The sequence below is a fragment of the Triturus cristatus genome, chromosome 6, assembly GCF_964204655.1.
Source record: "Triturus cristatus chromosome 6, aTriCri1.1, whole genome shotgun sequence".
NCBI lineage: Eukaryota > Metazoa > Chordata > Amphibia > Caudata > Salamandridae > Triturus > Triturus cristatus.
The window spans coordinates 1,794,888,684-1,794,915,369 of NC_140589.1; the positions used below are offsets into that span (position 1 = coordinate 1,794,888,684).

Sequence of the window (26,686 nt, forward strand, 5' to 3'; positions counted from 1 at the left end):
TTCTACTTAGCCATGATTCAAGTTGGCCCAACTTAATTAATAAGTTTTTCATGTCTTTTAGCCATTTGATTTTATACCAGCTTGGTGATGACATGATTTCCTTGAGGCCTCTGGCATATCCGCTTAGTTCTTCTACCCGCCAAATACGGGCCCATAATAATAAAGGGCGAAATTTCGCGATTTCGCCAATCTGGGTACAGCCAAGGTCCATGAATAAAGGAAGTGTCGGGGTGCCTTGTGGAAGGGACATTATTTCTCTGCAGAATTTGTTCTCAGATCTCTGCAGAGCGTCAGTGGACGAAAAGCCCCAGAGTTCCGCCCCATAAAGGGCAGAGCTAACTCCTTTAGCTGTGTAAATCTCAAGGACTGTTCCTATAGGCCTTGTTGTGCTGGAACGTTGCTCTCTTAATAGGGCACCTGTAATCCTTTTGTGGCTCAAAAGCATTTTATCTAGGTGTGGCGTCCAGTCCATTTTATCCGAAAGGCGTATCCCAAGGTAATCAAAGACCTTTACTCTTTCCAGAAGCTCAGCGTTTAGGGTGGGGGAACGCACATGTTGTTTCGGTGGATTGAGGACAAGGTACTTCGTTTTGTTAGTATTTATTACCAGACCTCGTTTGGTACAAAATGATTGGAAATTGTCCAAAAGTCTCTGGAGTCCCATTGGGGTTTTGGAGATTAAAAGCGTATCATCCGCGAAGAGGAGGGTCGGTATGCGTTCGCCAGCCAGGGATGGCTCATCAGATGGATGTTTGAGGAGATGCTCAACCACCCCATTGATGTAGAGAGAGAAAAGGGTGGGAGCCAGAACACATCCCTGGCGGACTCCTCTCTCGACCGGAATACTGCCCGTTTTCTCCCCTCCAGGGCCCCACCTGACCTGGGCAAAGCTGTCCTGGTGTAGTCTGACTAATAGGGATAGTAGATAATGTGGCAGCCCCATGTCAGCAAGTACTTTCCATAATAGGTCGCTAGGTACAAGGTCAAAGGCAGTCTTTAAATCGATAAACGCGAGATAAAGACTGCCCTTGCCTATAACCACAACCTTCCAATATACCATCATGAGCCTGAATGCCTGCTCAATCGTTCCAGTACCCACTCTAAAACCTGCCTGGAAGTCGGAAAGGATTTTATTTTCTTCTACCCAATTTAGGATTCTAAGTAACAGGACTTTGCCGACAACTTTTTGGCTGGTATCTAACAAGCTGATTGGCCTATAGTTAGATGGGTCATCCCTCGAACCTTTCTTATGGATGGGGACCACCTCCGCCCCTTTCCACGATGAGGGAATAGGGGCACCCCTACAGATGGCAACAAGAAGGGAGTGGATCAATTTGCCCCATTTGGTGCTATCGGATTTTAGCAGGTCCCCGGGAATCCCATCAGGTCCGGCCGCTTTTTGTGGAATGATAGAGCTTATTACATATTCCACTTCCTTTAGCGTAAAATCAAAGTCAGAGTGGCAGAGTGCATAGTTTGTGGTAGGCAGGGATATAGCAGACCCTCTCCCGTTGGAGCCGTCATGGCAGGAGTAAAGTTTGGAGAAGTGGTCCTCCCACACCTGGCTTGAGATGTTACAGGTTAGCAGATCACTGTCTGGTCTATTACGTGCCCTTATAGTGTCCCAAACATATTTAGAGTCTTTTTTCAGGCTGGCTTCTTTAAGGGTTAACCAGTAGGCATCTTCCCACTCCCTTTTGGCCAACCACAAGACCTTTTTATATTCCCTTCTAGCTATTTGAATTGATAAGGGGGACTTCCCTTTAACTGCCTCAATTAGACATGTCTTGGCCTTTCTGCATGATGCAGAATACCAGTCGTGTCTGCCTTTGGGTTTGGTTAGAGGTTTGGTTTTCCCTATAATCCCTTTTACCCAGAAAAGGTCCCCTATAGTTTTTATGGCTACTTCGTAGATAGTTGTTACCTTATCTGCTGCCATAAATAAATCTATGGAGCTGATTACATCTTGTGTGCCATTAATCACCTCTTCAATAGTGGACAATTTATTAGTATTACACAAGATCTTATTCCACTTAAGGCGTCTTCCACAAGAGGAGACAGTAATCTCCTGTGGACAGCTCGGTGGTGCTAGCGGCGCTCTGGTAGACCAAGAATTCATTAGGGTTAGGGAAAGTGAGTTATGATCACTCTCTATGGTAGGAATAACAACCATATCGATGACCGAACTCCAGAGCCCCCGGTCCAGCAGAATATAGTCTATCCTTGTGGAGTGACCAACTCTGTTGAACGTTGGGGCACCCATCTGATCAGAACATGTGCGGCCATTGGCTGCTCTTAATCCAAACTCTAATGTAAGTGCGTTAAGCTGTATTGCACTGCGAGTCCAGCGCTTAATGGGTGGGATAGAGAGGATGGGAATACCCCACCTACTATCCTCTTCTCCTAAATCGGGTATTCCTTCTAGGGGGAGTGGCTCGTATGTGCAGTTGAAATCTCCTGCTATTATGATATGGCCAGGTTCGTTATGGTCCCCTAATTGGGCCTCAAGTTCCGCTACTGTTGGTGAGATGCACCCATTTTTGGAGCCTCTAACGTAGACATCGTAGAGATCTACAAGTAGTCCCCCACGTTGGCCCGATAGAGAGATACCAAGGATGTCTGGGTTTCCTGCCTTTTTTATGGTTATCCGACAGTTAAGCGAAATGCTTACCCAGATGATAAGCCCCCCTGATGGCCGCCCCTTCCCTGCCTTAGGTTTTACAGCTGGTGTATAAAATGTGACAAACCCGACACGGTGCAGTGGCTCAGTGATCCAGGTCTCTTGGAATACACAAATCTTGTGGGCGTCAATCAGGACGTTCCACTCCGGGAGGCCTAATTTCCTAGAGATCCCCGCAAGGTTCCAACTAAGAATTTTTATCTCGCCATGTGTTGGATCACCGTCGGGGATGGTAATAATTTTAGAATTTGGTGGGTCTACACTGTCCCTAGTAAATATGTGGGCAAGTGGTATTAGGGGTGCCTCTGTTGGGGATTCGGAACATATAGGGAGAGATGTGGCTGGCGGAACATCCTCCATATCGTTATCGGTGATAGTGAGATTTATATCTGGACCTTCCATGAAGTTGAGTCAGTCTACCTCATCTAGCACACAGTATCTATTTGGATGAGCGAATTGTGAATACGAGGGGTCGAAAGAAGGGGGCAAGTCCTGCCATGGCTGTTGCAAATGATGGTTAGCGAATTGTGGAGGCTGAAGGGGTTGCTGCCACTGCTGAGCAGCCTGATATAGGGGTGGTAGATGTTGAAAAGGTTGTTGCCACTGAAGACTAGCATGATATGGGAATAAAGATGAGAATTGTGGTGATTGTTGCCAGTGTTTAGTGGTATGTTGCGGGGGATACACAGACCCTCTGTTAGTTGGAAAAGTAGGCCGATGGGGATTTAGTCTTGGCGGCATGGGAAGGAAATAAGACAAGGGGAGTGGATTGATTTGGGTAGCAGGACCACTATTGGGTGTATTGCATATGTAGCTGGCTGCCCCTATATCCCTAAAGTTAACTGTAATTACATCCCCTGCTACTGTTTTCTTACTCCTGCCCACCCAGTCCCCTCTACGCACTGTAAGAATTTCACCACTCATATTGCTAGGTAAAGGTTTGTGTAGTTGAAGCCACTGAGCACATTTGTTTTTTAGCTCTACAAAGGTTTCTTTTACTCCCTCCTTCAGTGGGGGAACGGCTGTCAGCACAACCACAAAAGGAGAGACTTCCGGTGGCAGGCTAATTGACTTGAAGCGCGCCTGCTTTGGCTTAGAGCCTTCGGGCTTGTTTGTAGAATGAGGAGCTGCAGGGTTAGTAGACTTTCCTGTGAGATCTTTTGCTTGTAAGTTGGTAGTTTTATTTCCACCAGCAGATTGTTGCAAAGCCGAAGTAGGACCCACCGCCTTCGGAGTAGATAGGGGTGGGGATTGAGCAGAAGTATTCCCTGTTTGGGACAGGTGTAATACAGCTGAATCCTTGGTAACTGATGGTATTTTTGCCTTGTTAGATGCATCTTTAGGGGGCTTGACGCAAGGTGAAGGTTTGGGAAGCGTTTCTTTAATCCCTTGTGACTGAATAGGCCCAGGCCCATTCATCTTATTAGGCCATTTCGAAGTTATTAGCGATGTGAGTCTGTCAAGTTTGGAGATTAAAGGCTTTATTTGCGCTGCTATTGTGGCCTCAAGGTCCAGTTTAAGATCTGTTACCATGTTTTCAACCCAGCAGGGTATGCCTGACGCCAGGTGCGGGGTAGGCGATATCAAGTTGTGATTCCTTGCTTTAGCTTTAGGTTTTTCCTTAGACTTGGTCTTGGACGCCACCTTTGTAGGAATAGTAACCCTGCCCCCAGTGTCGATAGGTACAGAAAGTGTTCCTTTGTCCATTTGCCCATCTAGGCTTGGCTTTGTCTTTTCAGATGTCTGGCAGACTTCTAGATCTGGGGTAGCCTCAAGATCAACATAAGACGGATCCGAGTCAGATTGGGTGACTGACAAATCGACAACGTTCGGAACTGTGAATTCGCCAGCGGTGGTCAAGGGTAGTGGTAAGGAACAATTAATCAAAGCTTGCTGGGAGGGTGAATTTGCGTTTGCAAGAGAGCCCAAGGAAGAGCGCTTAGCGTTCATGAGGTCCAAGGAAACTCTTTTTTCCAGCAATATAATACTTTTATCGATGGTCTCATTCACCCGTGAAATAAAAAGATCTATAGGTCCAGTCACTTGTGCTACCGCCATGGCTTTTTTAGTACAGCTTCTAGTTCTATTGCGCATGGTTGACATCTGTGGTGCTGGGTCAGATGCAAGAAGGGGCCTCTCAAAAGCGGTAGATGATAGGGCTAGGAGGCGGGCACTATGTGTTTATAGAAGAGATGGAAATCACAGTTCCGCCTACCTTGCCAACGGATGAAGGGCGAGGATACAGGGGTTCAGGGCCAGGGCCGTCCTCTGCCTTCCTTGAACGGCCTTAAACGGCCTTAAACGCCCCGGCCTTTGCCCCGCGCAAATAATAATATATTAACACCGTGCAATATTAAAACAATATTAAAACTAAAAATCAAATAAGATGGCCCAGCCCGGCCTGGGAACGTCCCGGTTCAGGTAGAGGTTAAGACGAGGGGATAGGGGCGGGAAGAGGACTAGCTGCAGTAAATCGAACACCGCACTGCACGCTGGTCCTCGCAGTCCCGCAAAGTCAGTCAGTCTCTCCCCCTTGCTCTACAGTGGCAGTCAGTTCTAGTGCTCAGTGAAGTGGGTTACAACCGCAGAGACTAGGAAAATGGACCGGGTGCAACAGGGGTTAAACTTCTGCACTAATGCGCCTTTACCATGCTCACAGTCAGGATACGGCAGCCAAAGGAGACAAACCGGCACCAGAATTAGTCCCGCTGTGTTTGAGCCAGAATGCAGCCGGGAAGGGAAGTCAAGGGAAGTCAAGTTCTTCTGGGCACACCCCCACTCCCTAGATGTTGCCCTATGCAGCCTCCGGCAGTCCCACCGAGGGTAGTCGGCCCAACAGCCTGCCCCACGCAACCCCTAGCTAGCCAGCTCAACCCACAGCGTTGGACTTTTTTACCTGGGGAGGAGGGCAAGGCGAGGGCGAGGTGAGCATCGGCCGAGAACACTCCAGTCCGGGGTGCTTCCTGCAGCGGTGCACGGAGGGCAGGCCAGCCCTTCCGGAGTTCTTCCACGGCCGGGCCTCAGGACGATAGGGATACTCTGTTCAAACGGGCTCTCCGTTACTAACAATCTCCAAACAAAGGTGCCCGGAGACAGCACGTGGACGGGATCCTGCAGCAGCAGAGGTGAACGAAGGAAGGCGTTCAACTCAGAGGCCCAGGAGCCGGCACGGTGTGGAGAACAAAGGGAAGCGGCTCCAACCGCAGCAGTGAAGTACTGGCAGCACCGCGCCAAAAAGGAAATGTTTTTGCGGCTCCAGCCGCAGCAGTGAGGCACTCGTGGCAGCGCCGTGCCAAAAGGAAATGTTTTGCGGCTCCGGCCACAGCAGTGAGGCACTCGTGACAACGCCGCGCCAAAACGAAATGTTTTGCGGCTCCGGCCACAGCAGTGAGGCACTCGCGGCAGCGCCGCGCCAAAAGGAGATGTTTTGCGGAGGATTAACTCAGCATGCATATGTTTCTTTCTGAGGTTTTACACTGGTACTTTGGCAACTGTTCAAGTTGCTTTGGCTGCTACTCAAGAAGCGTGGCTGCCTGCCAATCTGCATGAACAAGGACTTGTGCCTGAGGCATCTTCAGTATGAAAATATCCCAGCAGCCTCAGATATGTTGTAACGGTTGATACAACATAGCTGTGACTACGAGTTAAGGATATACACCAGGACTAAAGTTACATGCCAGTCCCTTTTCTATAATTTGAACTGCAATATGTCATACTGAGGTCTTTATCTGTCATTTAAGGTACTGAGTACACATGATCGCTCTGATATTCAAATTATATTATTGTAATTGGATCTGAACCAATCAGAGTTCCTGATCGGTGTTCGTCCATAACTGGAGAGAGTAGATAAATGCCTTATATAGACCTCTGTCTTTAGAGAATTAGGGTGCAAAAGTCTGGAGGTCAATGGAATGCTTCTTTATTGAAGCAATACATGTTGATAGAATGATGTCAGCAAGTTACACACAGCCTGGTGGTCCAACGTAAGACCACAGGGCTGTGTGTATACTAGCTCTCTTGTCGAATATGGAAAATTGGAGTGAAGACCTCTGCAGGGCATATTTGTACTGCTCCTCCTGTTGCTGATAGTTATGTCTGTGTGTGTCTATATGTATCCTGCCTTGCTTTAGCAAATTTACTAAACATTGATTAGGATAGCGTCTAGTTGGATCAGAATTTAGTGTCTGGGGACATGTTACCTCAGAGATAACCCGGCCAATGCAAATCAGCAGTCCAGCTGAACTTCCAAGCCAGGTACCCTCTGAATGTGACATAAGGAACCCCAGACCAGTTTTCACCTAATTTGGAGGAAAAAAGTAATGACTGGATTGTTCTTTAGGACATTACGGTTAAGGGACAGAACAACACCTTTCTATAATATGAGTTTAATTAACATCAACTTCAGTCTCAGAAGGCAGATACATCACCAAGCCGAAAATTCTTAGAGGAGCATGACCTTAGGATAACAGTTTTAGTCAGTTCTAGGTTAAAATGTACCTTTGTAGTTGAGGCGTTAACTGATTCCTTTATCTAAGGTAATAAAGCTATATCTAACAATTAGATAAATCATGTTGTGAATAATTCAAATAGATTATGTCTACTAAGGGGATATTTGCCTTTGCACATTTTTTATATAGCCGAAAACAGTTATGCAGTGAGAGATCCCCTTTTGAGGTCATCCAAACTGCAATTATCAAACTGTTACCCTTTTCTGGCACTTAATACAGAACATTAGTGAAAGAGAAACATTTCCTGGGAGTAGCTCATCGATTGAAACTCAAATTCATCCTTTTGAGATTGCTGTTACCATTTTTCATTTTCACAGATTTTATATAGTTTCTTTTTTTTGGTAAGCATAGGGAGTCTCCTTTTACATTCTTTACTTGTTCTATGAGTGGTGGATGAAACATATCAGTTATAGAGTGTAAAATAGGGTTCAGAATAACCCTTTCATCTGTCTCATTGAGGGATATTTTGAGTCTAGATCACCAGGTACTCCATCAAAACAGAGCTTCTTTATCAATTACTTTTCTTTAAAGTTTACAACTGGAACACTTCTTTCATGTACTATCCGAACTACACTGGCAATTTTTGAGGACTTTGAGAGTCTATACAATCCTTGCATAGGTAACTTTGAGACTTTCGGGATTTACTGTAGTCCCATTCACTATGTCACACCCCCATTTTCTACCGCCATTTTGGCTGATGACTCGTGTATTTTGAATCTGTAGGTGTAGCTGAACTGAGCCCAAAGGTACCTCCATCAAAGTTTGGTTAGGCCCATTGCATATCCACTCATTGTGTACATTGGGATCCCATACTATGGCCTTCTCTACTTTAACACTATATTTTCTGTGCTACTGGGCAGGTCAACATTGAAGAAAAACCTCAAAACAGAATCATCATCCCATAGGAAAATATATAACAACATGATTCTCTTTGTTTTCTCTTCTCTCCGGACCTCTTAGAAAACCTTGTGGCAGTAATTTTCCAAAGCGCTTAGAAGAAGCTACTATGGCGTGCAGAGTTCTGTTAAAATTTTAAGTGCAATAAAAATAAGAATATGCCGTACGGAGTAATAATTTAGGACTTACCGTCAATTATACGTTCCTCATCAGAACTGTGTTTGAAAATGCATTTCGCAGCAACATTTTTAGCATTCGCTGCAATTTCTTTGCTCCATACCTGCATTGAAATATAATGCACATTGTGTTTTATGCAGTTGGGTTATTGAAACTAAATGCCTCATAGTTTATAAATGATTAGCAAACAATTCATTTGAATCTCAAATATAGGTCACAATGGTGCTAAAACCAAAACTGAGTAATACCTTCCGTACAAACCACAAGAAGCTAAAGAAAGAAAGGGCAAGCACATATATGGCAGGAATCTTTATTCTGGTACAATTGTTATTCAACAGCAGTGCACATTTTTAGCTCTGCCTTAGACAGCTTAGCTATCAGGCTGACCTCATGTCATCACACAAAGCAGCACAGAACTAGGGTGACGAGACTTACAAAGCAGAGATCCATCCGGGACCGACAGATGTGGCGTATGCTATAAATGTACAGCATGTACTCTAATCATAACATATTACATAAATGTATTTTCAAAAGCTTTACTTCTATGGTAATTTATTCATGTTCTATTCAAAACACACAAAAGGTGAACGGAGGAATGCTGGCAAATTGTCTAACAATGGGCAATTGCTAGGGTAACTTTCCAACCAATCGTTCTTTTTCACACCAAACCATATGATCGCAGATAAAGAAATTGATCGACTTCTGACATAAACAGAACAGCATGGGATTTGGAATGTGGATTGAGTATTTGAGTAGTTAGTCTGGTGCAGTTTGCCTGAGATATAAAAGGCTTCCAGGCAGCCTGCTGATTCAGCCATCAAGGTAAACTTTATTCTGGGAACGCTCTCTGCCTAGAAAGGCTGGGCTAAACCTAGTAGGACACAAGGTCCTTCATGAGCTGCTGGAAGATGGTCACCTTATGTGACCTGATATGCTGATGCTCTTGTAGATTGATTCGGATCCTATTCCAGAATGGGGCATAACACATGTATTTGTAAAGCGCACATATCACCCAAGGGTATCAAGGCGCTGAATAACAGATGTTTATTGTTACCCAAAAGTACTCATTTTATCAACCTCACATGGACAATAGGCTGAGTGGATCCACTGGGATTTGAACCTGTGACCATGAGGTCGAACACAGGTCCCTACAGTGGATGCATCAGTCCACTGAGCCACCAGACCCAGTAGGAGAGCAAGACCTCTGGGTCATCAAGCAGAAATGCCAATGCTATGAGTGTGTGTGAGAACCTGGACAGTCCCCTACCTTTCTTGCATTTATAGATGTACCATTAGACCCTTTTTATAGACACAGCCAGAGTGGTAAGAGTTGCAGAGAAGAGGTCACAGCAGTCTGTTAAAAGTGTCTTATTCTAAAACATTAGAAGGGAAGACAGGGCATTCTCACAAAAGATTCATCAACACTGCAGTGAACTACAAAACACTGATCCATACGCTTCTACAGCCAGGAGAATCCACTTGTGATTCTCTAACTAGGGTATGAGTCACCTAGGTAAGTAGTGTGATCAAAAGTAGGATAGGGAAGCATGTATTGGCCCTCACTATGTTGATGCACTAATGGAAGGATGCTACAGGCCAGTGAGGCTGCTTCCCTCTGCGAGAGCAGACACATATTGGATAATAGAAGAAGAATGTTTATTGTACGGATAATAAAAACCTTAACAAGCAGACATTGAGATTAAACGCATTTTTCATGCTGAGTTAAAATGTCACTGTATCGAGCACAAAAAAGTACAATTGGACTGAACAGGTTCAACGAATTAATGACTATGTGAGACATACCTAAGTTAATTCATACCAGGACAAACCCCTGCTAAAAGAAACCAGCATATATTCAGATAATAATTTTCATGTTCATGTCACAGAAAAAGAACTTTCAAACAAATTCCCCCACCGTCTATGGAGATTCTATTATCCTCTAATGTCCAATAAAAGCTGCGGAAAGAGCCCAAATGGCTGCTCTGAAAATTTCAGTCAAGGATGTCCCCTCACCACTCGCCAGATATGCTGACATACCCAGGTTAATCTCTCCTGGGCTCCAAGTGGTAATGGAACACCTGATTCCTTGTATGCTAAGGAAATTAGAGGACAAATACACCAGCTGAAAGATAGAACAGAAGACTTTAACTGTCTTTCGGCTGGGCCAAAATTGATAAACAAATGATGAAGATAGCCTAAACTCTTCTACACTTTTGAGATAGGCAAGAACTGCTCTTTTTATGTGCAAGGAGTGAAGGCTAATTTCCTTTGGTGTTTCTGGAATGGGATATAACAGCAGGAGAATAAACTCCTGCTGAAGATGGAAAGAAGAGTTAATTTTAGGGATCAGTGACTGTCCAGGACAATGCAAAATATTGTTCTCGAATTTCCTAAAGGAGAAGGTTGATAAAAGAGTTAGCCTAGCTCACCTAATCTCTTTGCTTATATGATGACTACTCAAAAGAGCACCTTTAGGGTTGGGATTCTGATGTTGATAGACTGAAGGGGCACAACAGAAGGGCCTCTCAGGGGTGTAGAATAATTGAGAGCTTGCAAGTTGGAAAGAGAAGGGGTACTCAGAGACAGATGTTAAAAAAACCTTGAATAGCCTCTACATCAACCCCTGGTCATCCTTCAGATTACCCTGGGAAGCTCTGAAGGCCATTACTGCTTCCATATGTATATTTAAGATTGAAACTCTTTGCCCAAGTGAGACTCCACTCTGAAGAATGTTCAGAGTCTGTGCTACACCCATGGAGTGTGGAAGTAGCTGCCTAGCAGAGCACCGCTTCCTAAAAGTTGACCAGTGCTTAGAATAGAAGCACAAAGTTGAAGGTCTCCTCGAAGCCTGAACAGAACTATCTTCTGAATCAGACATCCTCTTTATGCTCGACCCTGCCATTTTATTCTCTTAGGCAATCACCCTGAAACTTTTTAATACTTCGGTCTGGAGAAGAGGGAGAACTAAAGGGGACAGCACAATCAGTGGAAGCCATTCTTGTTCTGTCTTCATTGTTATTGGTATATGAAACTAAGAAGAGTATGCCAAACTGAAGCAATCAAGATCACCCGAGCACCCTCTCTCCTCATTCTGACAAGATATCGGAGGATCAAAGGAAACAGAGGGAAGGTATAGAGGAGACTGGCTATGGGTGTAAGGGGGCATCAATGGTCAAAGACTTGGTCTCTTTTGCTTTTGAACAAAATCGATGAAGAAGAGAGTTTCAAACTGATGCAAACAAATCTATTGCTGGGAGACCTCATATCTGACAAATCTGAACAATTATTTGGGGAAAGAGACAGAACTTCCAAGAAGACGGAATCTCCATGCTCAATTTGTATGTCACTACATTGATGTATACAAACAATCCTTAGCACACGTCAATAATAAATAAAGTCCAGTTCAATCAGTAGAGTTCACAAGATAGAGTAAAGCCTGGCTTTCTCGCACTCAAGATTACCGGTCGTGCTGTGGCAGACTTTTGAATAGAAGAAAGGACTTACTTATCATGCTGAATACTTATTTTTGATCTGTACACGGACCCAGTGGCTACTTTTGAATTACTGTTCTGCTGCATTGCACACCTTGCTACCATTTTGGAACGTATTACTCTTGCCAACTTCATGACTTTGTATCTTTTCAGCCTTGAAAAAGTCACAAGTACTAAAAAGTAAAATCGACAAAACACGTGTTGGCTTTGGGCTTTGTACGTTGGAATTTTGGACCAGCTACGTGAAATAGTTACCAAAAATAATGAATCATCATATGGATTAAAGAGTGAAGAATATCAAGAAGAACCTGCTGTCTATTGTTGATTATGGACTTGTACTCTATCTTGTGAACTCTACTGATTGAACTGGACTTTATGTATTATTGACGTGTGCTAAGGATTGTTTGTATTGTTTCTGGTTGCAGCCTTGGCTGCAGATTAGGAGTAGTTGGTGGTTCTCTCCTCCTTATAGCACCGTCCCCAAATAGTGTGACTACTCTAACTGCTAGTGAATATTTTCTTTGCGCCTTTACTATGCCCAATACCACCTCCTTATCTCCTTATCACTATATTGATGTAACCTGTTGCTTGAGAGCTGATCTTGCCTTGGGCCCAGGCAGAAATCTGCTCTGTAATCTTTTATAATGAAAGTGCTTTTCTTTCCTACTTATGGTTGATATGTGATTTGGTCTTCATATTGTCTGTTCTGATTACCACCAGTTTCTCCCACAGCCGAAGACTGAATGCCAGGTGAGGCAGCCAGATCACGTCTGGCTCCTTCCTGTTGGATCACTGGCCTTACTGGGCATAGGCCATGCAGCACAGCCTCTTTCACTGGAATCAGTGGACATACAGAAATACTTTTTAATATGTGTTCTCGGAATTCATCCACCACAGAAGTTGCCGATTGACAAGTCCTGGGAAATAGGAGACCAGTGCTGAAGGATGTGTCTGATCGATTTGTTCAGATGGCATCTTGCCCACAGACTAATAACTCTCTTGTAGCTAAGTTCCCTTGAATTTATACCCAAGCTGCCACCTTTGGGTAGTCCATTGTCAACAGCTTCGAGAACTGGTCTTAATGTTCACTTTTTTCCTGTCTGATAGAGTCACTATTCCAGGATCTGTCAGAAATCTTGCTCCAATGAAGATCTGATCCCAAAAGGGGATCAATTGAGAGTTCATGAGATTTATTACACTCTGGGCACGGGTCGAGGTGGGGGAGCCACACAGGTGAAGGATAGCCCCTATAAACCTTTGGTACCTTAAAATCCACACAATCCACGAAAAGATTGTTAACAACTCGGAACACTACTTCCTTGAAAACAAACACTCAATAGATTAGTTACGGGTGCTATGGGAGGCCTATAAGGCGGTTATGAGAGGGACGGCTCTCCCAGATTGCCAACACTAAGAGAGAGAAAAAAAAGAGCTGCTGAGACTCAAAACCAACATCTTAGACCTGGAAGGGAAACTACAAGGGGCTAGCTCCGATGAGACAAGGCATGAACTTCGACTCGAAACAAAGGTTTATTTAATGGTAGCCATGGATGCTGCCAAGGCTCAACACAGGGCGACACTCAGCAGAGTGTACAAAGTGGGCGACAAAGCAGAGAAGCTGCTTGCCTGGCTCGATCGCAGAGAGCAGGCAAACAGAGTAGTGGTGGAACTCACAACGGGGTCTGGCCAAACTATTTCAGATCTGCAAGACATTGTGAATGAGTTCCATGATCACTACTGCAGGGTATAGATGTCGCAAACGACATACATTGAAACAGAAGCACTCTCGATGTTGCAAGATATCCCCTTGTCGAAGCTCTCTGATGACGTGCGCTTAGACCTAGAAAAAGACCTTGAAATCTTGGAATTAGAGAAAGCTATCCAAGACCTTCTTTCGGGCAAGGCATCAGGCCCGAATGGCCTGCCTATTGAACTGGGTAAGCTCACCCCCAGTAAACTTGCACCACATCTGATAAACATGTTCCACGGAAGTTGTGAGGCAGGATCGCACCCAGTAGATCTGAATCTGGCCACAATTGTGGTCATCCACAAGAGTAGTAAACCTAAACATCCCTGCCCCTCCTACAGACCGATCTCAGTGCTAAATGCAGAAGCCAAGATACTGGCCAAATTACTTGCCACCCGTTTGCTGCCTTTGATCACTAAGCTAGTATACCCCGATCAATCTGGCTTCATGCCAGCCAGGAATACCTCTCTTAACTTGCAAAGATTGCACGGGGTGCTCGCTCGGGCTGACACGATATGAGAAGATGCCGTTTTGGTGTCTCTTGACGCAGCCATTGTGTTCGACACAAACGAATGGCAGTACATGTTTGCTGTACTGAGGAAGATAGGGGTTGGTCCTGGCTTTCTACGCTGGATACACCTCCTGTACACGGCCTGGAGGCTCAAATTGTGGTTAACAACTGTGTATCCTCAACGTTCATGCTTGGAAGAGGCACTCAGCAGGGTTGTCCACTCTCCCCACTGCTTTTCGCCCTCATGTTAGAACCCCTGGAAATGTGGATACGGAAAGACCCGATTATTAGAGGGCTAAGATGGGCTGAGAATTGGGAGGACCACATATCGCAATATGTGGATGATATTTTATTATACCTGGCTTCGCCGGCGACCTCCCTAAAGAGAGTACTGCACATATTCATAGTCTTTGCAGAATTTTCCAGCTACACTATCAATCGGTCTAAATCGGTTCTCTATGTCCTTAGTGGCCAGTCAGCAATCTTACCCAAGGGGTTTACTATTTCCGAAGCCATAACGGGCTTCAAATACCTGGGGATCCACATGTCCAAAGACTCAACACTTTTTCACAATCAAAATATTCTCCCCCTCTGCAAAGACTCAGAAGCGACGTCACTCATTGGAAGAAGCTTCCACTGTCCCTGTTGGGGCATGCAGCCTTATTCAAAATGATGTCCCTTCCTTTTTTCTTTACGCCTTGCAGAATATGCCAGACTGGTGAAAGCGGATTATTTCAAATCTATTGACAATGCCCTGAGAGAGCTCCTATGGAAGGGAAAGCCACCTCGAATATCAATGGTATGATGGGGGTATAGCCCTCCCAGACATAAAAAAATATTACTGGGCAGCACAACTCACCGCAGTAAATCACTGTACATATGGCCCACAGACTGATATGGCATTCAACATGGATAGGTGGTTACTCCCTGGTGGGGGTTTTAAGGGTGTGCTGTACGCCAACCCCTCTAAATTGAAGCTGACGGTCCCACTTGACATACCGCATGGGGTGTGGCAGACTACCACGACTAGTATGGGTTGGAATGACAAAATTACATTGGCCACCTCACTCTGGGACACAGTGCAACTAGGTAGTCTCAGATTTACCAAAGGATTTGACCAGTGGGACGTATTAGGCTTATCAACATGCGCTACAGACGACAATACCTAGGGGAGAAACCCCACCAGAGTCATCCCCTCTAGAGGATAGGATTCTGGATGGACACCTTCCCGAAAAGGCAATATCACTAATCTACAAGAAGCTTCTTAACAACATGCCTGACTCCCTCCTCCGTCTCAGAACCAAGTGGGACCATGATGTAGAGGGCTGGATGATGGGGAATGGCTAGAGGCTCTTGCCTCTCTTAGAGAAACAGCTATTTCTTCCAGGCTCAGGCTCATTCAACTTCATAGAATATACCTCTCTGGCCGACCCTAGTGAAGATGGGCTATAGGACTGATGCAGACTGTACCAGGGGATGTGGGCAGAATGGCACATTCACACACATGCTCTGGGAATGTCAAGCAATCCAGAAATACTGGGCGAGGATGAAAAGGTGTATGACAGAAGTGATGGGCGTTACGACTGATTGCAATATAAAGCTGTGTCTTTTAAATAAATGGAACCCCACTGACTTAAATACCAAAGAGAAAATATGGGTGTCTTTGGGGATGATGATTGCAAAGAGTAATATCACAACAATGTGGGGGGCGCAGGAACTGCAGTTCTTGAGACTGTGGGAAAATGATATGGGTCAATGTATGTTCACTGAAAAAACAGTATATCTCAAGAGGCTGCCCCAACAAGTGAACTCAAGTGTGGAATAAGTGGAACAGCTACAGGGGAGAGATCTGTGACCGCCACTGTTTAGACATTGTCACGAGTCAGAATAGCATGCTACTAGCTTGTCAGGAGGTGCACTGTGGTCATCTTGTTAGCAAACTGTGTACTTAGTGGGAACACTGTTGATGGGTGAAATACAGATAGAAATGCTTGTGGAATGTATTTTGCCTGTGATACCTTGTCTTTAATAAATAAGAAATGTAAAAAAAAAAGTACTCCCCAAAATGAAAAAGACGTTGGGACAAATCCTCCCTCACAATATACTTCCCAGATCAGAAAGTACTCATCATGGGGCATATCAGCAACAACCGGCGATAATTATCGCTAAGCGCACTTAGTGCTAGGATAATTATCGCCGGCTAGCGTGGATTTTTATCGCTAAGATAGCGTGCTATTAGCAACGCTTATCTCAAAAGCGATTAAAATCCTAGCGCTAACTGCCAAAGTTTGGCGTTAGCTTGATGATAGGGCCTCACATACTTAGCCATGATATCCACCTTCCATAGGATATCATGGCTAAGTCAGTCCTGAAGCAGGCGTAAGGAAAGTAGAGATAACAGGGGTTATCACTACTTTTCCTGCCGCTATGCTTCATATTGTGGGGCTTGATGATAGGAGTTTCTCCAGTCATGTCTGGTCAGGAACGCCCACTTTGCATTTCATTAGAGATGCAAAGCTGGGTGTTAAGAATTTGTGCGCTAATGCAAGATTTCACGCGATAGCGTGACCTTGCTGATTAGGCGATAAAATTATCGTTGCTTTTCGGCTGAAAACGGCCGCAAAAGCGGTGATAATTTTCTATCGCCGCCTTGTAGATATGCCCCCATGTCTGTAGCAGATTCACTAGAAAAGTATGAGGATACTGACTTGTCTTTTTGTTTATAGGATTTTTCCTGCTTATTACGCTTGTAGTCAAAACCTTAGCTACCGCCTCTTCAATCATGGTTTAGACCTTTGCCGTAGACAGTCTTGCAGGACTAGTGCAGAATGGTATCTCAAATGCCTTGGTCCACATTCACAACATATCATAGCAGATACAAAGAAACAGGATATGTGTGGGGGTTCTTTTTACCTACTACATTAATGGGTGTGGCTAGCAGGCAATACGGCATCATATAGTAAATAATCCAAGCCAGAGGGATGAGAGGGCAATGGTTGAGGCTAGAGAAAGGAAGAGAGCATGGAGCCTAGAGACAGAAAGCATTACAGGGCTGCAGGGTAGAGTGCCTCACAAAAAAGTGGGGAAGGGCACTTTATTGAGCCAGGTAGGAAGCAGGGACTACTACAGGAGCAAACAACAAGGTGATGCTACAGGAGTCAGTCGGGATAGGGCCATATATGAGCTAGGACCAGGAGTGAGGGATGATCCTAATGACACTTATACTACAAGCAGCTGAACAGAGTAAGTAGAACGTAATAAAAGCCTAGGGTGGGTGGTTTTAGCAGAAGGCTGAGGGGAGGAAAAAGATGGAAAGTGTTACATGAGCCTGGAGCAAAAAAACACCTCATCCATCATAAGAACAGGGTTTTCAGCACTTTCATAGCAATGAGAAAGGCTGCACTGTGGCCAAGGGCATAATGCTGGTTCCTGCACCCTCTGCGGTGAACGGGACCACAACTCTTCAGATGAACTTGCTTCAAACAAATGTCTTGTATAACCGTAAGATATGGGAGTCTCAGGATGCCTTCACCACTTTCTGCATGGGAGCCCCATCATGCTTTGTAACATCACTGACTGTGGGTTATTGCTACTGGCACAATGCCTACTAGGCAGGTTATCAGCTGAGGCAACACCATCTATTTTTGGGGTCAGTTCTGCTTTGCATTGAAAGGCTACATTTGTTTAGCATAAGCTTGTTTCTTGTGGATTTATTGATTATACTGATGGGGCATTTGTTTTTAATATGGAAGGCAATTCCATTGCTGGGGCAATTTTGTGCCACTCAAGACTTCATATAAAAGAAAGGAAGCGTCAAACCTAGGCACACTGCAAACAAGGAGCACTCTGAAAACTTGCCAACCTGGTGCATTAATGTGGTAATTTCAGGGCAGGTCATATGTGAGCTGGTTTAAGCTCAGCTACAGTGAGCATGCTCATTTGGTCATGCATTTGTCCTGTCCTCTCTAATGAAATAACATTGCTGCAATAGCCCTTTAATCAATGGAATATCAGGGCATGCAGCAGGCCATTATTCGTTTTTCTAAATCCCAATGATCCTATTTGTAATAATTGAACAATTTTAACACATGCAGAAAAAAGACTGAACCCAATCACTGAAAGGCCCTGTTTATTCAGATATTAAAATCACAGAATAAAATATGTCATACATAGCATTCCACGATTTTTAAACCTTGTGAGTTTTATAAATTGAGTGAAAATGTGTTAACATATCATTTTTTAGAATTAGTATGGACTGTCATGCAAAGATTTTAATTATTTGTGCATGAATAAATACATTTCAAATTTGAATCATGCATGTGTGTTGATGTGCGTGAGTGCATGAGTAAGGTTCTAGGGTGAGCCTCTGTGAGTGGGAGGTTATTGAGAGTGAGTGAGTGCATGAGTGTCTTGCTGCAAGTGAGCATACTGAGTGAGCTGGTGTGAGACAGTGAGTGAATGTATGAGTTAGCCTTAGTGCAGGGCCTGAGTGAGCTATTGTGAGACGTTAGTTAGTGTGACAGTGAGTCAATGAGTGTGTGGTAATGGGTTAAAATGACTGGCAGCACAAACGCTAAGGAGGAACCAAATCCTTACATATATTAGTGGCAATGTGATTGTTTATTGGGCTGGTGTAATATTGGCAATAAAATTGCAATAGGATTATAGCACATGTATCCTGTGCTAGTTTGACAAATGCATTTCTAACAAGCATTGGATTGGCAGATCCAAAACATATGGCTTATACCTAGCTTTGCCAATGTTTTTCTCTTTGCAAAAAAGCTTTGAGACCGTCCATTTTCTCTATTTAGAAGTGTTGCAAGCATTCCGATTTTAAGCTTGTCTGTGCCATTATTTTCTGTGCCTTGCTAGGTAATTTCTATGATAGTCGCTATGGAGAATGTATGCATAATTTGTATCTGTAGGTTTACTTTTGCAGAGTTTCTTATATACAATGCAACATGAATACAGAATTGTCTGTGCTGGTTCTCCTTCTGCAACATCAGTTGTATAAAAAGTTTGTTTTTCATACAATTCTTGGTAAATCATAAAAGATTCTACCTTTTCAAAGTTGAAAAGTTTCCAGTAGAACTTAACAAAGCTTAACAAAGCTTGCAAGAAAAAGACATGGCAAAAGCCACAGAGTGCTATTTTATTGTTTGTGCTGCCAGTCATGGCCTATGATGAACAGTGGACTCAAATACATCTATGATGCATGGCAAGTCTCTGCTTTCAAACAGCTACTTGTTTTTCTATAGAGTCCTTGTCTTGCTGGCTACATTTCCTGTTGTCACACTTGGACTATTCAAATCAAATCAAAAATCAAAAGAAGGCTTTATTCGATTGTTATATCAGACAATCATAAAAGCAAGTTAAAAATAAAACATTTTTCACTACATACAATAATAGTTCAGTTAAGATATTAGTTAAAACACTATTAAACTAACATAGCCCTCTTTCATATAAAACAATTAGGCGGGAATATATTTCCTTTATCTCATCACTTTCCTCATACCTAACAGTCTTAAAAACACATTGCGGAAAGACAAAATGCATTTCTTCGTTACACTCAATTCAATAAGAATATTAATTAGGACGGGGTAAGCTAGCATAGGCCTCTTTCATATGGCATTAAATGAGCATACATTTCATTTGACTCAGCACTTTCCCACGAAAATTGCTATCCTAAAAACACTATGCTCGTTGTCCAAGTGTTGTGATGCCAAAAAAGCTTGTCGACACTGTCGAAGGCCGAACCACTTTAAGACAGGTTCTAAATAAATACTCCTCACGTAGGAATAAAATTTACAAAAAAGAACAACATGAATCGTGGATTGGACAGAAGTGTTATCGCAGGGACATGGTTGGAGGTCTTGAGCCCAATTGTTCATCTTAGGATAGGTGACTAATCTGTCAAAAAACCATCCTGAATCAGGTTAAAAGGAACCTGTCATGCGCTCCTGGTACAAAGGTTAAATAGGGTTGGATGTTAAAAGAAGTTAAAATCATTTGGTTGTGCAGGACTGTGGGTTTTAATATCTCAGCTGACATTCTAATGGGGTCCAACAGCAAAATACCCTCTTTTCTTAATTTCTTCCTGGTTATTGACCGAATGGTACTAGGGTTAGTAAAATACTGTAGATAGCCCAGATCTTAAAAAGAATTACGGACATATCTTATCCATGGGATCCTTGAAGCCCTTTCTAGTTTCAGGGTATCCAAAACGATATCTCTGTTCAGTTTTGCCTCTTCTTTGCTCCAGAGCCTATGCCATAATAGCACGGGCTCAAGTTTTATTAAATCAGAGATGAAGGGGAGCCCCAACTCCGCATGGCATATACACGCTGAAGTACCATTAGGGATGGTTAGAATGTATCGTAGGAAAGAATTTTCTGCGCGTTGGATAGAGAGCATGTCAGTAAACCCCCAGACTCCTGCCCCATAAACTACAGCTGAAACACACTTTGCCTCATACATAGCGATAAGCTCCACTGGTGGTCTTTTGCCCAGTTTCCTAGCAAGGGTAGTGAGGGCGGATGTTGTTCGTAGGAGTACTAATTTTTTAGCTGCAAATGTATGAGCCCAGTTATCGTTTGGGCAAACAAAATACCCAGATATGAAAAACTCTTGGCTACCCCAATCTTCTGTCCTGACACAAACATGTCTCTAGGTTTCTTGATGCCAGGGCCACAACGCATAATGAAAGTCTTGGAAGAATTTATGCTTAGACCAAGATCATTCATAAATATAGAAAAACTATCAAGCACTCTCTGGAGACCTACTTGTGTGCGGGACATCAGCACCGCGTCGTCCGCAAACAAGAGTGCAGGTATTGGGCATCTGGCCACTTGAGGGGAGCAGCGGTTATCTTTAAGAAGGGCCTCCCTGAATGCATTGATATAAAGGTTAAAAGGAACGGGGCCAGGACACAGCCTTGCCTGACTCCGCTCCTGATCGGGAAAGCAGCCGAGCACTCGCCCTTCAAACCACAATGCACGCGTGCCTTGGCATCGCAATAAAAACATTTAAAAAAATAAATAATCTGAACATCAACTCCAATATCTTCTAAAATTGACCAGAGCTTACTGTGAACCATGCAGTCAAACGCGGCTGTGAGGTCAACAAATGCTAAAAACAGGTTCACCTTCTTAGCCCTCGTGTATTTCCCCACCAGGATGGACACATTTAAACCCTGCTCCACCGTCCTCAATCCGGAACAAAAGCCGTATTGCAGGTCAGATAAAACAGAGTTCTCCTTGGCCTAATCCTGGACGCCTTCTAAAATTATTCTGCCCGCTACTTTGGTTATTGCATCTAGTAGGGATATTGGCCTGTAGCACCCTGGATCCTGTCTATCCCCCTTTTTAAAAATGGGCACAATCGTGGATTCAACCCAGGTAGGTAAAAAAGCAATGCTGCAGCTAGCAGTAAGCACCTGAACTATAGCAGAAAAGTATTTGCTTTAAACAAGTTTACAGGGATTCCATCTGGTCCAGGAGCCTTACCACTCTTTCTAACAGAAAGTGCCTGCCCCACCTCATCCAGAGAAAATAGTAGGTCGTGATGCTGGGGTAAGGCCTCCAAAATGTAATCCTCCCATACATATTTATCCATCTCAACCGAGTTTACCTCACTATTATATACTTGTGAGAAATGGTTAATCCATTGTTCCTCACTAATTGCAATTTCGAGGGAAGGGCCATTCTCACCATGCAGGAATGGTGCCTTGACTGCTCTCCCAAATGCTGCACTGTCTTTAGCCAAAGAGGCTGTGTGTAATGCCTCCCACGCCTCCTTTTTCAGAGTGCTTTATCTGTCCCTGATTTCTGTGGCCAACCTTATCATAGTCAGATTTCTCGGGATCTAATGCAGCTCTTTTTTTAGGTGCGAATAGGCTTGAGTACACCTAGAGTCAAACCATCCCTTTGGATTCCTATTATTACTTTTCCGTCTGAGGGGGGACTCTCTTACTGCATTGGAAATCATGGAGAACGAGGCTAAGATGTGGACTGGAGCGGCTGTTTCACTCAGGCATGTCTCTATAGCAAGCTTACACTTATTCACCACTGTCGTAATTAGTGATTCTTGATCTATCATATTCCAGCAAAGGGAAAACCCATTAACACTCCCAATGGCTAGATTTTCTAACAACTGATCCTTATTTTTAGACACGTTAATTTTGCTAGAAGGTAGTTTGATAGCCAAGCATAGAGGGAAATGGTCACGAAGAGAATTGTCTGAGACATAGAAGGAGTGTAACCAGTGTGCGTGACAACTAGATAGTAAAACATAATCAATAGTAGAAAAAAAAACCTCTACCATTAAATGTCCAGGGTATGGGGATGGGGGCTGGGCATAGTTCATTAACAAAGTTTAAGTCAAGGCTAAAGATTAATTCATTAAAATTCTCCACTAAAGTTGAATGCCGGAAGTGTGAAATGCATGCCCCTTCTTCACTTAGGGCTCCGCATAAATTCTTCCCAGCATTGGCACATAGCGCGCGATTAAAATCCCCTACTAATATTAACGTCATGTCTCTTACCAAATTCCTACACACAGATTTTAACAATTGCAACATGTTATGAACAACAGTTCCTATTTGCTCTGTAGGCATGTTAATATAAAAGTTAGTCAAGACAATAGAGTGTTTAGCGTCGATGTCCAAATTAACTAGTTGGAAATAATGTTCACTAGCAAGCATTGTTATGTTTTTTACATTCATAGTGCACGATATGTATGTGCTTAATCCAACCTTACCCTTACCAAACAGACCAACAAATGCTGGGGTGTGAAACATCCTGAACCCATTTAGATGAGTGGCCTCCTTGGTCAATGTTTCTTGGCAGCACATAACCTCATACCTTGAAAGAAAATCCCACCATTGGTGGCTGCCTAATTTGGAGGAGATACCCGCAATATTCCATGAAACGATATTACAAAGGGCGGGCTTACCAGCATTCAAGAGGTTAGTAGAAGATACGATCCCGGGTGGGTCCTCAATTACATTGCTACGTGGGGAGAAGCAATTAAAGGACCATCCCCAATTACATTACTATGTAAAGAAGCAGATTCAAACTGTGGGGCTAAGTCACAAACACATTTGGACACCTAAATTTAACTTAGGGGCACAAGTTCCTTGATTTACAACTTTAAAAGAACACACCCAAAAATGGGCTGGAAGTACGGAAAGAGGTTACTCCACATGGAAATATATTTTCAACATGAAGAAAAAAGACAAAGCTGTAAAGTTCAATTGAACTACAGTGTTGCATTTACGTATCAGTGCATGTAAAATATTTGCTTTTACATTGGCCTACATAGAATACACAAAACTATTTCCAAACAGCTACTGTGAATCAGTGACTGTCTGTTGCAGATTTAATGGCGTAGTCCTGAACTCCCCTTTTTTGGTAAATGGAGTCCAATGTTTACCTAGGCCTACCAACATTTCTGATCAAAGATTGGAAAGATTGACGCATGTGTTCTCAGATGTCTCCTTCCTGTCCAGCTACAGTGAATTCATGGAGTCATTGCTACAGTACCTCAATGAGTCATAACACAACTTCAGGTACATAATATACCATAAATCTTTTAGAACTCAGAGAGAAACAATTATGATGGTGCAATACATTACAAGGATCATTTTTCTACTAGACCTATAGATGGATTTAAATCTTGCTGCTCAAAACACTTGGGTACAGGGAAAGAGATATCTCCTTCTGCGACCATTTTAACATGCAGAGCTTACCATTCAATTGAGGGGTCTCTTCCAAAATATCCAAGTGAATCTCTAATGCCTTTCTCTTCCACTTAAAGAATGTCAGCCAGTGCTCTAGCTTCACTGACTTCTTAACATGATTATTGGAAATGTTTTAATAAATCTGAATTGCTGGCATTTTCTCGGATTGCATCCCACACATCCATGTTTCAGCTCATTGTTGCAGCTGCAGACAGGACTGGGGCTAAACGTATTAGTCCTGGACCCCCCCCAAAAGGAACAGTCGAGCCCAAAATGCAAGGTCTACAGGGACTTCTTGACATTGCACCAATGCCACCAGCACTGTTTCTTGTTGGGCTGTGGTAGAGCAGACAACTTGCTTATATATTTTGGTCTTTATTACTTTTGTGATCTGGCAGAGCAGACAACTATGACCTGGAATCACCTACCATGTCTCTAAGCTCAAAAAGGTGGAGAAATCACTCTGATTGTCATTAGCCATGCATCCGGCTCAGCAATTTCTGTCCTCAGGTCGAGGGTTGATGTATACAGAAAACTGATTGCTGCCTAGTGGGGATTTCCTGTGTGGAGAAGCTGCAAAACATTGCCCCACTGCCTACTAGATTGATGTCCAGAGATGAGCTTAGGCCTGTCAATGTGTGTTCCTCAAGAAGGGCCATATTGAAAGGGCCAGAGCTCAGAGAGTGATGCTCCCATAACTAAAACAATGTATTTTGAGTATTTTTGAATATTCCTTCACATTACATGTGCCACTTAAATCAGTGCTCATACCTACCCGCACCATACCAGCGTGTAGCATCTGACACCGTTTGATTCTCTCAAGTTGGATTACCCAATTCCCGACACCTGGCCAGCCTCAGAGCACAGAATTTGGCGTTTTGTTCCTTCTATTCCTTGTTGCGTCATAAGCCTCGAACTCGTGGTTTTATGGCCCGGATGTTGTAGAGGGTAATTTCAGTGCTCATGGAGCCTCCTATCCTACTACTTCTAGTAGCACGGTCTCCATTTAGCCTGCAGGAGGAAGGGACATCTGTGGACTATACTACAGCCACTGCCAAATTAATTAAGGATTCCTACACTTTCTGTTGAACCTAGTTGGACCTAGTATCACTCCCCTGAGCCTTAGTTACAACTTGGTCGCCACAGAGTCTGTCCTCCACTGGGAGCCTGGGGTGGGGAGGATGCATGGCATGACAACTGTGGTAGTAATATGGTTGTACAGGGGATTGAACTGAAGAAGTGCCCTAAAATGAGTAGATTGACTAGAGCGACTAAAGGAGCCCCCTTTTTGCCAATAAAGTAGACTTTCCTTGAGAAAAAGGCTTGAAAGCGTGATCACTGCTCTCGCAATGAGTGAGACAAGGAGTCTGCTTTGGCAGACTACATGGTCTAGTTTCCCACTCTGCCCCTAAGGAGTAGGGGCAAATGTCCTTGTAAAGTGTGGTCATCACTCCCAGATGCACGTGGGACATGCCAGTCTGAGGCTGAAAGAATCTGTTTTGGGCCCTCCCTCAGTACCGATCCTTAATATTCATAGAAAGCATGTGGGATTTTTGACATGGCACAAGAATGGGAAGAGGTAATCTACAAACATCCAAGGGGAAAGGAAAACCTACTAAGGCTTCAGCATCCATCAGCAGCTACCGCAGAAGCACCATGGGGGCAATTATTAGGGAGATTAGTGTGGCAGAAGAAAGGATGAACATGGTTTATCACCAGCAAAGGAAAGATGAAGGGGCAGAAATAAATTGCATACCGAACAAACGTTGGAGTAAAATAGCACTAACTCATCTACCTCTGGACCTGTTTCATTCAAATTCTAAAGCCTATGTTTCTTTTGTACACATCAGGGAAGAACCTGAAGGATTTTAAACTCGTTTGCATCCATATACACCTCCCTAACAAATTTGATGACATATAAGTACCGCACTTGGCCCAAAAACACCTCAGTGGTTTGATAGCTCATGTTTATCAGCTTACAAAACTGTAAAGGTAGCCCTAGAAAAGCTATGTGTGAGCAATGAAGCACGAGGTTTCAGGAGATTGCATAAGGAGGTACTGGATCGTAGAAAGAGTGATATCAACGAAAAAGCTTGCAATTATTTAATGACCGCAAGCAAAAGCAGGGATAGTGGGCATTCTGGAAGATTGTCAATCCCCTCCTTTTAAAGGACTGCAGTCATTAAATGTAGATGCTTAAAGTTATCTGGATGGACCATTTTATCAAGGTCTACGCTGCATCTCATGAAGATGGGTTTAAGGGTGCCCTGGAAGATACATCTTACAACCATTTTAAACCCTCTCATTGAGGTTTCTGTGATTGTTCTTACCGTAAAAAAAACCCCATTGGAATAGCTCCTGGAACAAATGCCTTCCCAAACATAACATTCCTTTGTGAGCCCTGATGTTAACAATTTTTGTTAGGGCTGCCATGGCAAATGGAATCCCCTCATTGTAGTCCAAGACCACAATTATCCCAATTTGTAAATAGAAAAGGTAACAGGGGCGCTCACACCTACTATTGGTCAATCTGCTAGCTTAAATGGACTATAATGAGTTTAGAGAGAGTATTCATAGCCAGACTGGAATCTTGAGACACAGACAATTTAATTCCTCCAGAGGTCCAGCTTGACTTTTGCCAGGGGATGCAGACTTTTGAACATTATCTCAATTTATAATTATACTCTGATTAGAAAATACACAAAAGCAGAGGGAGGTGGGGTATACTTGGCATTTATAGGTCTGAACTGCACCTTTGATACAGTCAGCAGATCAAAGATCTGATTCATCATGGAGGTGAAGGAGTATGACATTTTCCAACTTTGAGCCATGCACACTGATGTCACAGCATGGGACCTGTTAAATCTGAAAAAGGGGTGCGCTAAGGCTGTGTGCTGGCAGAACTTCTATTCACACTGTGAATTAACCAGCTTGAG

The 26,686-nt window shown here is 43.6% G+C and overlaps 1 protein-coding gene across 1 annotated transcript in view; it reads right to left on the minus strand.

Moving 5' to 3' along the window:
* Positions 1-26,686, minus strand: part of LOC146822020 (cysteine-rich secretory protein 2-like) — a 119,290-nt gene that overhangs the window by 68,077 nt on the left and 24,527 nt on the right. The window contains exon 4 of the mRNA XM_085613121.1: positions 8,275-8,365. Coding sequence (XP_085469247.1) covers positions 8,275-8,365 — 91 coding nt within the window. The remainder of the gene's footprint in view (positions 1-8,274; positions 8,366-26,686) is intronic.